At 33.3% G+C, this 16,170-nt stretch overlaps 1 protein-coding gene across 1 annotated transcript; it reads left to right on the top strand.

Moving 5' to 3' along the window:
• The first annotated feature begins 4,864 nt into the window (after positions 1–4,864).
• Positions 4,865–10,093, top strand: LOC139095474 (homeobox protein unplugged-like). Its single transcript, XM_070646829.1, has 6 exons — positions 4,865–5,421; positions 5,499–5,716; positions 8,923–9,161; positions 9,603–9,614; positions 9,709–9,730; positions 9,793–10,093. Exons 1-6 carry the CDS (start codon positions 4,865–4,867, stop codon positions 10,038–10,040), a joined length of 1,296 nt encoding a protein of 431 aa, XP_070502930.1. The 3' UTR covers positions 10,041–10,093.
• Positions 10,094–16,170: the final 6,077 nt, after the last annotated feature.

Below are 16,170 nucleotides of genomic sequence, written 5' to 3'. Positions count from 1 at the left end.
TTTTTCACTTTATGAGAAAAAAAGTTTTTTGCTTCTGCTTCTTACGAATTGAGGCTTTTTTTCTGTTCATTTCCAATTTTTCTCTCACATCGCGAGCAAAAAACAATGTTTTTGAGAGAAAATTGTGGAAAATTGGATATTGCGCATGTCACGTGATGTACAGTGCTGGACTATAACAAGTGATAACTCAATTGACTGGAATTTCTATGGAAAAATGTATCACATAAAGTGATATTCAATTTTTTTTTTTGTATTTATTTTGATATATATGAAATGTTCAGCATACACAACAACATTCACATGTGCTTGTTGGATGAAAAAAATTTTGAGGCGGCAAACTGTGACATGTCAAAAGGGAATTGGAAATGATGAATATCTTGCAATTTTTAAATGTTGTGGAATTTTTATGATTTTTTATTATTAAATATAGAGCTAGAGTTGGAAGTATTTCTACTAATTATGCTTCACAGAATAAGGGTTCTTGACAAATGTATCTAATTATGAGTTTTTAAAAGACGGAAAAACATCAAGTAAGGATTGTTTGGTCGGTATTGGGATGCAAATAATGATTAATGGACTGGATGTGTGCTAATGAATTATTCATTAGTTTTTGGAGTTTTAAAGGGATTTTTGGCAAAAAATGGGCAATAGAGCTCGAAGTCGATCAAATTTTATATGAAGTGAAGTCATTTTTAACTTCTGAAAAGCTATAGACTAGATTAACTCAATAATTTTTGTGCCAAATTGGCACTTTACTTACTTACTTCAGCTGATACATGTACAGATCAATTTTGATCCAAAAAATTCGTTATCAGATCCAGAGCTGTACGATATTTGCGTTACAAGACTGTTAATAATTATCTAGGCAAGTTAGAGTTCAGTTAAGCCACCGCACTATGATTTTCAATCCCGGAACTGATTTGCATGTAATCCCAAGATCGATCTCGGGATTCTGTCACTGTAACTCCAAGACTAATGATCATGTCCACTTAACCAACCAACAAACAGAGAAACTCAATAAAAAGCATTTAAAAACCCTACACGGCACTCAGACCTAGATCTTCAGTTTATGGTACCACTTCTTCAAAGATATTACTGTCTGTAGCCTACGAAGGGAAGCTATGAGCTGTGTTTCCCTACCTGTAATTCAAAAGGACAAATTAATAATTTTTCTAAGTTGAGATTCGAACACATGAACGATAAGAGTTCAATTATTAAGTCACAAAGGACGAAACCATCAACGCAAATCAAGCAAGGGATTTTTGCCAACAAATAGTCAAAAGAGCTCAAAATCGAGTCATTTTAAATGAATTCGAGCTGATTTAAATCGCTTTTTCCATAAAAATCTAAGTCACACTTCGAGCTCTGATTACAAGTTAACGACTTCTGACTGATATTTAATGGGATGCTTCCACAAATTTAGAATGGTTATTTGTAAAGATCCTTATTGCTAGAGTTCGACTCTAAATTTAACTCGTGGTACACAGAGTAACTTGCCCCAAAAATGTCAAGACTGCATGTTTTTGAAGTATATAAAGTACGACCAGTGCGACCAAAAAATCAAATTTAATCCACAAATCTACAAATTCTCAACAAACTTGAACCTGAATTATTCCACTCAAGAACTGCCAGCCACATGATTCCATCTCAACTCAGCTTTTCCGATAATCCCCATTTTATCCACAAGTACTCTTCACTTCCTTCTTTTCACCTCTATTTGTCATATTTAATGTTCTTCTTTCATGTTTTTATTCATCCTCACACATACTTTTCTGTCTTCTTCTTGATCCAGCTATTAAACAAGCCTTCTATGTAGCAAATATGATACATTTCTTTTTTTTCTCTTTAACGGCAAATTATAAAGTCTTTAATTTATTCACAAATTTGCGACCATATGAAAATGAGAGGATTTTTATGCAGTTTACTGCCATTAATTTTCGCACAACAAAATTTACTTTGAAGCGTAAATTTCTCTTTCCACACATGTTTCAGTTTGCATTCCTTACTCTTTTTTTTTTTCATGCGGTACGGAAAGTCAAAGTGAATCTGGATGAAGGAACTAAAATTATTATTTCTTATTTTTCACTCATCACATGCATGTGTCATCGATATCATTAATGTCTTGAAAATCATAATTTCTTGTGCTGGTTTTTATTAATTTTTTTTTTTTTTTGATGATGTTGTTGTGGGGGCTGTAAATGAGACCACACACAGAATAATTGTGTGAGAAATGGTGATGGAATCATAATTCACATTAATTACAAAGTATCAATTTTCATGACTTTTTAAGAGGATTTTTTGCTTGGAATGAAATTTTTGAGGTTATGATACTCATTTTTGAGGTTATGTTTGCATATTTTTAGGTTATATCTTCAAATTTTGAAGTTGTATTAAAGAATTTTAAGGTTATACTGTTGAATTTTGATAGGGCCTCTAAAATTTTGACATGTGTTGAGGTTATACTAAAAAATCAGATTGAAAATTTATGAATTACTTATTAAAATTTGAGGTTATGGAGCTTATTATGGAAGTAAGTTTTAAAATTTACTGTAATTTTGACAATTTTTGTGGTTATGCTATTATATTTTGAGGTTATGTTGACATATTTGTTGGTTATATGTCTAAATTTGAAGGTTATACTACTGAATTTTCATATTGTCCCTAAAATTTACTTCAATTTTGATAAAATTTGAGGTTATACTACTAAATTGTGAGGTTAAGTTGATATATTTACTGGTTACATGACTATACTGCTTAGCATTGGCATTTTCACTGAAATTTATAGGTTATGTTGTCTAAAATTGAAGATTATGTTACTGAATTTTGAGGTTATGATATATTAGAGGTAATGCTACTAAAATTGAAGGTTATGTGTCAAATTCAGAGGTTATGTCTCCAAATGTAGAGTTTATGCTACATGACTATGAGATTTATCATCTAACTTTCAGGTTATGTTGCTAAATTTTAGATTTTTACCCCAAATTTTGAAGATAAGTTTGGAAAATTTGAGGTTATGTTCCAGAACTTTAAAATCTTTATGCCCAAATACAATGAAATCCTCACAATCTACATCTTACACCACCAAAAAAAACCCACAATCAACATTGTATATCACCAATAAATAAAAAGCGATAAATTTTTTATTCACAAAAAAAACTTTAATTAAATATTCAATCCAGCAACAAATGCAATAAATTTATATTCAGACAAACACATAAATACAGTCATAAAAAGGTCAAGAAAATGTGCATAGCTTAGCACTAAATCTTAAACTCAATTAAGAAAATTTTCCTTCTTTTTCTTGCGTTTCCACTAAAACCTTTCTTCATATCATTAAATTGTTGCCAGAATAATTGCTAGAAAGTCACAAAAAACGAGTATTCGATAAACAGAAGAAGTGAAGAAGAAGGAAACAAAATCTTTTTTCGTCATGAATCTTCTTCAAACTTGCTGTGTAATAGAGACTTTTACACACAGTCGCAGATCGACCAATCATGAACAGAGAGGAGGAGCCAAAGCAGTTCTGGTCGATGGTTGATGTTCAGGGGTTGCAGAAAATTTTTTTGTAATTTGAGGATGTTCTTTGAAATGTTATGTCGGTGTTGGAAAATTGGATTATTTTATTAATCGTAAGGAATTGAACCCTAATAGGTCTCTTATCGCAAATTGTGCAACCAATAATACTGGCAATAATATAAGGATTTCTAACATTACTTATGCTTCGGAATTTCAAATTTTTTGATTACCAGGACTAGTAAGTAGGCAGTTCTAATAAGTGACTTACGTTTGACTTCTATCTTGAGTAGCACAGTAGTCGCTAGGACACTGCTAAGTTATTGCGTTGACGACGAGAACATGGAGGTCCCTTGTGGCATCGTTAAGACCATTTTTGACTCATTTTAAGGCAAAGAATGTCCGTTTAACGTTTGTACTTAGAATTTTTACAAACTAGGTGACAGAGCCGTCAATAAAGTCAGATGGAATATCTTTTGTGAAACCTAAGCTCAGATATGAACATGGTGGTAGGGGTTGCAGTAAATAAGTCAGTCAGCAAGCGCATATCCGATAATCAATCCCCTTGCGAACTTTATTTTGACCTGAGATCAGATTTCATCAAATCTAATCTGGATCTTGAGTCATTCTAGCCTGATTCTGGATATTTGGTATTTTCTTCTTCGTTTGCCTTCCAAAATAGTGCAATAGACTCCACGGACAGTCAGCATTTTTGTGCATATTGCTACGACCACCGAAGTAAGTAAGTAAGTAAGTTTATATTGCTCATGGCTTCGTGATTGTACATTGCATCACTTTAGCGGTTCCTTATTACTTATATAGTATCCTAAAGCTACTAACCGTCACTAGTAAAGTAGCAAATTCTCAAATATTTAAGCAATATTACATTAAAATCCATCCACAAAAATTCATTAATCTACTTGCTCTTTTTCATTTCAATTCAATTCATCAATCCTTATTTAAAATTCCCATTCCGACATCCCTGAATCACGCATGCTGAGCATAATAAAAGTTTATGGGCTGGCAAGCATAATGCATGTCATTTTTGTTAAATACATCGCCCGTTGTGGAAGTTTCTTTCTATTTTGTCTCTCTCTCTTCTATATTCCCTCCGTTATATTATTTTTTTTTTTTTTGACTATAATTGTTTCATATTTGCTTCTTCAGTATAATTTCGGTAGTCATCGATAGCACTCGCATTTCTAACACGTATTAGAAGAATAGAAGGAATAAAGGAAAGACACAAAAAGTATTGAATTTAATTAAATTACGAGTCGCGTGGATCAAAATATTGTGAAAAAAATAATTATTTATGTGATTTTTGGCACTAAAAAAAATTGGAACTAAAAAAATGGATGAAAATTGTGAAAAGTCAAGTGACAAAACGACATCACCGGATACGCTAATTGAGGCAAAATTATCAAGAATTCCAAAAGCATTTTCAATTGAAAATTTAATAGCAAAAAAGTCAAACCATCCCGAATTAGAAAATGACTGTCCATCGGCACCGGACGTAAATTATCAACAACATCGAATCCCACCAATAGCATTTCCGCAAAATTTTCCATTCTATAATCCATGGGCGGCTAATTACTTAATGTCACACACAAATGTATCGCAACAAAATTTATTACTCAATGCCAGTGCCTGCGTTGTCAATTCTCAACAGTTGTATCAACTTCAAAATGATAAATTGGTCAATTTTGTGGACAATGCACAGTCACAGTCGCAGTCGAAAGAAAAATTTACGGAAATGCTCTTTAATCCATTGACTAATTTACCACATGACCAAAATAATCTTGCAACATATCAACAATTACTTCATCAACATCCCGACCATGCAAACATATTTAGCAGTAAACTTAAGGATGCTAATTTCATTAATGAATTTTATACAAATTATTTCATGTTGGAAAATAATCGAATTATGAATTTAACAATTAATAGTGATAATAATAATGTGGTAATGAAAAGGACCAAAAAAGTTTAAGTAATGAGAACTGTGGAAGTAATAATAATAATAATTTAAGTGGAAATAATGATAATTCAAATAATAGTGATTATGATAATAATGTCAATGATAGTCATAATAAAATGATGATGATGGATAGGAATGGATTGTATTATGAGGAAGATTCATCATATAGTGATTTAAGTGTAACAATGTCACCTGAACAGATACAAAATAGTGGACAAGATAAAGGTAATGAGAGACTTAGATTGATAGATAGAATAAAGATAAGATCGGTCTCTTTGAAATGTTGCAATTACTGCGACGAGGTAGCAGTATACTAAGAACCAAGTAGAAAAATTTGGCGAAAACAACTGGTTCTATTTGCCTTGGTGGCTACATTTCAAAGAGTGTCGATCGGGTTGAAATCCGTCGAAGACGAAAAGATACTGTGATCTATGATTTGTTGTAATCCTTTTAAATTTTAGAATCTAAAAGTGATTTTTTAAATTTAAAGCTTGTGGGAAGGTCCTTCGAGTTGATTAGTTGCTTTACTACAAAGATGTTAACATCTGTTATCCATCTCCGCTCTCAAATCGTGTCTAAAAAGGTGGCTCTAACGCTGGCTATTTTTTGTCAAATTTAAATATAAATTACCCGAAAAGCACAATCGATCCAATTGGGAAATGGATCCAAAATTCGACACCAATTTGGCGTGATTCTGACAAAGTTTCAGAGCAATGGACACTTCATGCAGTGGTACTTCAGTCACAAGTTTCAAATGTTTTCCTTCAATTCTTCTCGTCTCTCAAGCATATAAAAAAGCATAAGAAATCTGAATTTTTGCGACAGAAAAAACACCGACGAAGATTTTACAATTGTGAATTCAATTAAGAAATTGCATTAAAACTTTAATTTTGATGCAAAAAGTTCTTATTTGGTCCGTATAGAATCAGATTGGATTTCTCAACTGGTGGCAGCGGTAAAAGAATTTTGTACACAAAAGTGATAGTCGACTATCAATGTTAAGATTTTTGAAATCCAAGCTCGTCTTCAAGCTCTGTTTAGAATTGAAAAGTTAATTTTGTACGCATAAAAACTATCCATATTTACTCAACAATTTGAAATTAACGTAATTGATTACTAATTTACTAATTTGCTTATTGTCTCTTAAGAATTCATATAACTAAATGCAATGATATTGAAATCCTTAGAACTGTGATTTTCGAAATTACCAAAAAAGGAAAAATTTCATGAAAATTTGGATTTTAAATTCTAAAACTTGATCAGATCTGGAATTATTTTACAGATTCTGGTAATCAATTTTCCCACATTCTGTTCCAAAGATTGAAACTCATCCTGACTGAATTTTTTCTTCCTGACTAAAACTTAAATTCAGCATCAAGATCACATCTCATAGAATCCATAAAAACCCCTTTTAAAAATCCCAAAATCCCATAAATCTCAAAATCCAGCTTACTACATTAAAAACTGTTAACAAGCACAAGAAAGACATTAAACCCCAAAGATATAAAAAAGCCTTTATTTACAATGACGCAATGAATTGACACAAAAAAAGATGCTCATTGGAAGACTGGAATTGAATTTTATTTTTTTGGGCTTGCTAGACAAGATTTTAATCAACCTAAATATTTTTTTCTTCAATTCTTCTCGTCTCTCAAGCATCAGAGAACATTATTAGACATAAAAAGATCGTTTCTTGTCTTTCCATTAAACGAGCCTGTTGACATGAAAAGGGATGGAATTGGTTAAAAAAGGCGATGAAAATTGAAATAAAAACAAGAAACATAATTTGATGAATCTACAAAAAAATAAGCTGTAATTGTGAAATATCATCCATTCATGTACTTTACCAGCTCATTCATTCATGTATGACTGACGATGATATTGCTAATGTTACTACATTTACAATTGTTGAAAGCTGGATCAGCATAATTATCATTTTATTTTTTTAATTCATCATTTTCACACGCCATTCAGCAGTTTGGCTCGTGATTCGTTGTCTCTCTGTTTTCTTTGTTGTTACTGGATGTAGAGTTATTGAATGTAATTAATTTTTGACATGATATATTGAAATGTTGTAGATGAATAATTGATATGAAATTAATTTAATTTGTTGCGATATGTTGTTTTGGGGATGATCATCGATGATGCAAATTAAGAAAGTGATGGATGGTAGTTATCTTGGACGAAAGTGATTATTATCATGTTTTGATTCATGGATCAGATAATCGTCAGCATAATCTATTGATTTAGCCCTAGACCGGCATGATTCTGGAATCTTATCAATTCCGACTCTAGGTCTGAGGAAACTGACCTCAGTTCAGTCATGTTGCCTTATTGTGTTGACAATCTAGTCACGAATAGGGATTCCCTTAAATTGCACCCGAGTCCTTAACTTAGACAGCAGATATCTTTATAAAAGCTACGCAACTACTGTATTTCCAACTTCTAATATACCTCCGAATAGCACAATGCGATGAACTGCATTTATTGCAGTAAAATTCAGTCGCTATCCCTAACAGACAAAGAGCATTCTCTCATGGTTCAGAAATACAACTAGGGTACCTAAAAGCAGTCTCTTTGCCTGTTAGAGTATTAAGTCGTTTGGGCAACTTGGTGTCTTACCATTAAAATGACGGCATAGCGGTGCTTTTGGGAACACGGTGTACTGTTCGGATAAAGCATCAAAGAATTTAAACCGAGTAGAACAGGCTACAATTAGTCTACTGTATGTCTAGTTGTAACCTTGATATTTCATAGCAAGTTGCAGCACTGCTAAGTCAATGACCAAACATAACGTCGAATAATCGCAGCCTGTTTCACTCGGGTTATTAACAATTTGTTATAATTATAGTTAAAGTATGGAACATCCTGAAGATTCAATCCTCTTATCTAGTAACTTGCTATTTGCTTGCAATGCCCTAAAATTCAAAATCATCCAATATTCAAAAACAAACATTTGCCAAACTACTTACCGACAGTACCAACTTTAATTGCAATCAATTTCCGTGGGAAAGTGAGAATAATCCTCAAACTAGCTAATAAACCAGCATGATAACTCCGAAGATTGACTCCCTGCTTCTTCATTCAGTTACATAACTCTTTATAATCCTCACTAAATCTCTCTCTTTGCATTTTTCAACTTCCTTGTGTCAAAAAAAAAAAAAAACAATTTCTCTTCCTTGACTTTTGTACATCCTGTAATCATAACAATAGCAACAAAGGGATGATGATGCGAAAAAAAAAAATTAATCCTTATTTAATCTCTCAATTTATTGCAACCACATAATTGCTACAACACCAATCGGTTACCCTAACAATCACAAAGTCATTTAAGTCCATAAAGCAGCTTAGCTTAAAATATGAAATATTTGATGTTGGTGGGAAAATCAATTAATTTATGCAATTGCATGTTCAATTCCTTTATATCCTAGATTTATGTAATACGGAATCAGAATGCTCTGATAACGACGAGACATGTGATGATGACGAGGAAAATATGGAAAATTCGAGTGAAAATGGACAAAAGTCAGGAGCTAAATCAAGAAGACGACGAACGGCATTTACGAGTGAACAGCTGTTGGAATTAGAAAGAGAATTTCATGCTAAAAAGTATTTGAGTTTAACGGAACGAAGTCAGATTGCGACAAGCTTGAAATTGAGTGAAGTGCAGGTGAGGAATTGATTTTTTTGACTGTTTTGGGGATTGAATTTCCTGAAAGGCATACGGCGTAGATCGAGAAGCAGGAAATGCGTTTCTGGTTTGACGTGACTCTGGCTCTGGCTCAGGCTCAGGCTCTGGCTCTGGCTCTGGCTCTGGCTCTGGCTCTGGCTCTGGCTCTGGCTCTGGCTCTGGCTCTGGCTCTGGCTCTGGCTCTGGCTCTGGCTCTGGCTCTGGCTCTGGCTCTGGCTCTGGCTCTGGCTCTGGCTCTGGCTCTGGCTGGCTCTGGCTCTGGCTCTGGCTCTGGCTCTAGATTCGATAAATTCGATCACATACCAGAGTCATGTCGGTCTGAATCTATGCGTTTGTCTTCCGAATTTGTATTTTATGTCCCAAATTATATATATCCTGTACTAATGTCAACATCTTTCCATTTTTTCCTTTTAATTCCAGATCAAAATTTGGGTAAGTTCAATAATCATTTCCTAATTCCTTCTCATTCTCAATCTCATAACCTCAATTATTTTATCTCTTTTCATTCTTCATTCAACCACATCAGTTCCAAAACAGACGAGCAAAATGTAAGTTCAAATCCCAAACTTCACCAATTCCTCAAAATTAACCTCAATTTCTCCAATTACAGGGAAGCGAGTAAAAGCCGGTCTCACATCACACAACATGGGAAATCGAGGAACACAATCGACGGGAAATAAAATTGTTGTGCCTATTCCTGTTCATGTTAATCGATTTGCGATACGCCATCAGCATCAAACAATGGAAAAGTTGAGTTTGTGTGGACCAAAGCCGGAATTGAGGAAGGCATCAAATGTTGATAGCAGTTGCTTTGAGAGTTTTAAGATACAGAAGGCGACAGCGAAGCAGTTTTCGTAGAATTAAGAGTTGGTTGGTGTTTGGTTAGAGAGGAAGCTGGAGTGTTGGACTATATAAAGGGGATTCTGTCAATGTGAGAGTAAGGTCTGATGTGGCGAGTGGATATTAAGCTGTATCACTCTCTTTATGAGGTCATTGGTTCATTCCCATCAGAAGTCAATCTCTGTCATGTTCAGGATTCCCACAGTGTCTGATTACCCAAAAAGCATAAGTCGGTTAATCGATACAAAATTCCAGACTGGCGTGGCTGTGAGTGGTGCCGAATTCAATCCGTATCCGGCACAAAGCCAGAGTTAAGCCGACCAAGAGCCGGAATTTGGGTCTATTAACCGATTTATGCATTTTGGAATACAAAGAGGTTCTTACCCAGAGTGGCAAAACAGCCACCTGTGACAGACAAAAATATACAAGAAATTTGTATGGTTTTGTGAGAAAAATCACTCAAATTATCAAGAATTTCAACAATTTTTGCCTGTCACAAGTGCCTGTTTTGCAACTCTGTTCTTACCTAACCTCAAAAAAATTCAAATTTTCTTTAATTTCTCAAAAAAATTGTCAATTTAAGTATAAAATTCAGAATCTATAAATTGAATTTGATGTGTCTTTATTGTGTAAATTACATACAAATTAATTAAATTAAATGCAACATCAAAGCAATAACAAGAAACACTTTAATTTACGGATGGAAGATTTAGGAATAAAATTTATATTTTAAAATAATAAAAATTAGACTGTAAAAAATTGTAAAAATTCTTCACACTTTCACTTTCTGTAAAAATTCATTATATCCTTCATAAAAAGTGTTTTTAAGGAATAAAAAGGACAAAAAAATTCTATATTTCTGAAGTACAACATGGAAAGAATCATAAGTGTGTCCGATTTTATTTTCTGTGTTTTTAACTTTTCGTTCTCACCCCTCAATTTGTCTTCATCAATTGCAATTTGCTGTTGTTAAAGGAAACAATAATTATCCAATTGGATTCGCTTCTTGAAAAATGCGATTGCCTTTTTTTTTGTATGTTTTGTATGCACAAGGGTGACAATTCATGTATCGTTAATCTAATTTTTAAAATGTGCTAACAATTTTTGATTTCTTGACACTTTTTACAGGGTGATTGAGTTGATTTGATTGACATTTTGGCAGCAGTTAAGTGAGTTGTCCTTCAAAATTTGTCATTGCGATGTTCAGAATAGGAAAACATGATATTTATAGAATTGCGATGATATGTTATGTTTATACTAGACATACTTACTTTTACGCTGGTCATACAGTTCAATTGCAATCCATTTACCTTCCTTTAAGGACAGTTCACTTCCATTCCATAATTCCCAATCTTTTTTCAAATTGAGTCAATGAGTATTATCGAAATTTCTATTGTTTGAATCCGATTAATCTCCTCCCTGAATAATAAGTGAACAGCGCCTTAGATGTTTCTTCTAATGCTGGCTCTTTCGCCTGATTCTTCTGTCAATACCATATTTCGGATGACAAATGCAATGTACTGCTAAACCTTGGTTCTCGTTAATCAGTTTTGCATGTTCCTTTTTTTTCCTTAGGTTGTCGTTGATAGTTTTAATCCGGTTCTTACTTATGTATAGGTACAGCCTTTAGATTCTTATGCAATTAAGTGATTGGGGGCTTGCTACCTCCAACGCACCCTATATGATAAAACCAAGAGCTTCATTAGATTTTGTGCAACTATGTAACTTAAATTGACGGCCTACACCGCTAACTTTTTGAAGAAGCTAGGATGGATCTAGGTTTCAAGGTTTGCCCATAGTCCATAGTCTATAATGTAACAGTCGAAGTTGTATACGTCGTAAGTTGACATAAAGTCCGTAGCCAGTCGACGTAGTTTTAGTTTCTAGCGACTATATTGTGCCACTATAGAACATTAAAGTGAAACTTAGATAGAATTGTTTAACTATAGAACAAAATTTAACAAATGCGCCTTATGTACTCATACCTTAACCTCAAAAAATTCAACAAACAAAATTCTTCACACACAGATTCCTCGATTACAAGCAATTTCATGCCATCTCAATTGTAACTGTAACGTGTGTATGGACGCTCATTTATTTCCTTAAATGAATGAGACTTCATGACACATTCAGTAAAAGGTGCAATTAGAAACGCATTTTTAACAATTTTTGTGTGCATAGAAAGTCTCTTTGACACATAAAATTCTTGTCTTCTTCCGCAAAAGCAGGCAACAAACGAGACAGACGAGAATAATTTTTCAAAAAAAAAGGCCCATTTAAAGGATTTGTCTTTGTAATAATTTTTCAAAGGTGCTACACGCCCAGAAATTTTTATTTTTTCGACTGCCTTAAAATTTAAATTCTTTATTTTTATGCTGTTCATCACCCTTTAAATCAGATGGCAACAAAAAGAGACTTTTAATTTGTTTTTATTCAATTTAATGCAATTAACCCTCATAATAATAAAAATGGATGTGATTTAAATCTTTTTGTCATTATTCATAATTTTTTGTTCCTGCATATGTGCAATAAAAATGTTATGTTAACATTTATGATCAACTTTTTTGGGTGTGAATGATCAATTTTAAGTTTAAATGTTTTATAAATTAATGATATTAATATTTTTGTTTGTAATTTTTATTGAATTTTGTGGATGGAGAAATTTTGATGATTTTGCAATTTTTGAAATGTTATTGTAATGAGACATGGGAATTTGATGGGATTTCCGAGTAAATATTTAGTCGTTTAATTTGTTTAAATAATTTATGATTCTTTTGGCATTAAAGTTTAATTGAAAAAGAGATTATTGAACAATTTCTTAAAATGTCAATATAAACTTGAAGGTTTTAGTTATTTTACTCATTTTTAAAAGATTCTACTAGATTTACGCATGCAAAATTCAACAACCCTGATCAGAAAATGTGGAATTTAACAGCTCCGAACGGCACAATGCCGTAAACCGCTTTTTTCATCATAAAAGTAGGTCTAAAATTGCCAGGCTAATTTGCGTCTTGCAATTAATAAGTCGACACCGCTGCGCCCTAGCGAGAACGGTGTGCTGTTTGAGAACATCAAGCTCTTCTTCAAAATAGGCAGCTAGCCCGAACAGTACGATGCTGTATTTTCCGTTTTGCTTTAAAAATAAGTCATAATCAGCCATCACAATGCCGCCAGGGACACTTCACGTGTGAGCGTTAATAAGTCAACGCAGCGGTGTCTTAGCAAAGTCAGTCTGTTGTTCGGGAGCAGTATAAAGTTAACCAAAGAGCAACACAATGGTACTTCTAACAAAGACCACAATGCTAGTCGTCATGTACCATAAAAATAAGTATGGCTAACCTAACGAGCAGTATTCGCACGGTAGATTTCATTTCGCTTAGACAAATGAATATTAGGAATCAGCCGTCATTTACAGTCATGATATTCTTCCATTTTGTCGTCAATAAGGCAACTTAGCGGTGAACTGTCGACTCCATTGTGCTGCTTGAGATAAGTTTCAATCAATATGTTGCAGACTGGAAGTCTATTCAAACATGACATATTTTCATTGGATCACACCGTGACAAAGCAACATAAAGTATACAAAACAACAAAATCCTTTTTATACTTCCTATCTTCAAGCTCCGAGAGACTTCTAAAACAGACTCCCAGAGTAAATCCTTTATGTAACTCAAACAATAAACCCCGCAATCCCTTTAAAAAATCACAATTTTAATTAAAACTTTCATAAATCTCACTTTACAGTGTGCATTATCCCTGAAAAATCCCATGAGATTTTCAAAAGCATCACCGAAATCCCCGTAGATAAACCTCATTAGACTCACCATGAAATGAAAAACCAACAAACAAATTTTCCTCTCAATATGTTCAATTAAGGAACACAAGATCATGCAGCACACACAGAGAGTTTATTTTTATTTTTATGACACCATAATTTGCTGACTTTTTAAAATAAGAATCTCGTCTATAAATTTTCCCCTAATTGCATTCAATCACCCTTCACGTATATCCACATACATACACAGAATATTCAGGCTGAATAAGGACGTTAATTTCTTGTCATTTAATTTTTTACAATAACTAATGACTTCTGTATGAATTTTTATTTCTATTCTCTGTTGTTACTGCTGTTTGAAACACGCCCATGACTTTTTTTTCATTTCATTTTTAATTTCTCACTTTAACTGTTCTGCTTGCCGTACTGAAAGAGATTTTTATGTGATCCGTTTTTCTGCTGATGGTGATGATTGTGATGAGAAGTAAGTAAAAAAAGTCAAAAGAATAAGTTTTCTTTTTATGATTCTTGTTCTGCTACCCTTCAATCTTTATGAAGTTCTGAAAGAAAGCCAACACATGTTTTTAGACATTATCTTCTTTTTGTTAAGATTTCTTTTGATCGATGCTCATTAGGATGATGGAAATATTTCAACAAATTAGCCTTTATAATTTTTGTGCTGATAATTTTAGATCAATTTTTTTGGATGTATTTTGAAAAAATTGTTGACATTGTTTATTTTTAGGAATTGACAGAGTTGGTTTTTAGGTTTCCATAATATGAAGATTCAATGATTGGTTGCGTAAAGATCATCTGTACCCAAGAAACACAAACTATGAATAAAATGCTATTAATAAAAGAGGTTTAGCAGGAGCCTTAAAAAATTCATGGTGAAGGCTTTTTTATTTGTGTCGCTCAATAATTCATGGCTTCTTTCAGTTAATGTCTAATACTGGCTCCATCGCTGACTATCCCTTTTCAATTACTAATACCAAATGCTTCATTGTCTCTATAAACAGCTTCTGTTCAAGAATTCTTTAGCAACCCTCGTGCTTTTTTGCAATCTACAAAATCCAATCCGGTATGCTTTAGGTTCTTACTTTGGAACTTAAAGCTGACGGCTTGATAAGCATGCTAGACAACCGTATGTGAAGATGGGTATCACGGCTAGCTTGTATTCGTAGGCAAGCAACCTTCCATACTAGGATTTTGAAATCAAGATTTGAAAATTAATAGGTTTCGAACTGACGACCTTCAAGTTTTGAGTCTGATCAAATTTGTATCAAACGCCTTGCCGATTACTTTCACGGAGACACTTAACTGCTTACAGACTAAAGTAGCGCTTCTCAAACTATGTCTTTAAAGCATCTAAACTTCTGAAATAGTTATATGGCTTGCTGTATTGCACTAACTTATTCACACCAACCAATCGCCTTTCCACTTGGAGCACTTAGTTGCTTACAAACTAAAGCTCGTCCTTACTAGATTCTTGCAGCTTATTGTTGTATTATTGCACAGGCTATTGCATCTATATCTTACTTCACTTATAGCATCAACTCTGTCATTTCATTCAACTTTCTATCTTTCACTCTTCTCAGATTTATTTTTGGTAATTGGCAATCAATCATATTTATCCATAAACAATTTGTCATTATGACAAACACCCGTATTACGGGCTAACAAGGAATTAGGAGAAGTACTTGAGACCTTTTAATTACCCAATCCATCAAAAGTCAAAAAGTATTTTTTGACAATTTCTTTTGTCCAAAAAATTTTTGGATGTAATCAAATTCTAGGAACGGTAATTTCAATTTATTTTGTCTCTTAACAACTTCATCAATATGCATTCATTCATGAATAAAACTAACAGAATTGTTATATGAAAAATGTCCAAATATTGACGCAGCCTGAATGTATAATTTCGATTGATCAATTCGAGACTCGAGTGAGAGAGTCACAATTAAAATGTTGAAGTCCGGTAGTGTCGGAAAAAGATGAATTAACAATCGAATATTTTGAATAAATCATAGATGGAGGTCTGAATTCGACGAAAATTATCATTTATTGTTATTAGATTGTTGTCGCGAGCATTTTAAGTCAATCGATTTTAATTCAATAGAAAATCGTCTGGAGACAAATTTCCTAGAACAATCGCTGTCGGAATTGCTTTTAGGAATAAGAAGGAAATTTGAGAATATTATTGCTGGTTTGCAGGTCATTAATATGCTAATGATTAATGTTATTAATGAATTTTTGTCAATTTTATGAATGAGTTTTGTGGGTGGGTCAGTTGTTAATGTGTACACATGTTTGCTGAGACGTCTAGCAGGCAAAGCGATTGCTTTTAAGAATGAGCATGCTTTTCCAGTACAT

Source organism: Chironomus tepperi, unplaced genomic scaffold, assembly GCF_022539635.2.
Source record: "Chironomus tepperi strain 1889 unplaced genomic scaffold, CSIRO-AGI_Ctep_v1 contig_364, whole genome shotgun sequence".
Classification (NCBI taxonomy): Eukaryota; Metazoa; Arthropoda; class Insecta; order Diptera; family Chironomidae; genus Chironomus; species Chironomus tepperi.
The sequence above is the reverse complement of the archived record's forward strand: the minus strand, read 5'-3'. Positions and strand labels throughout refer to the sequence as shown.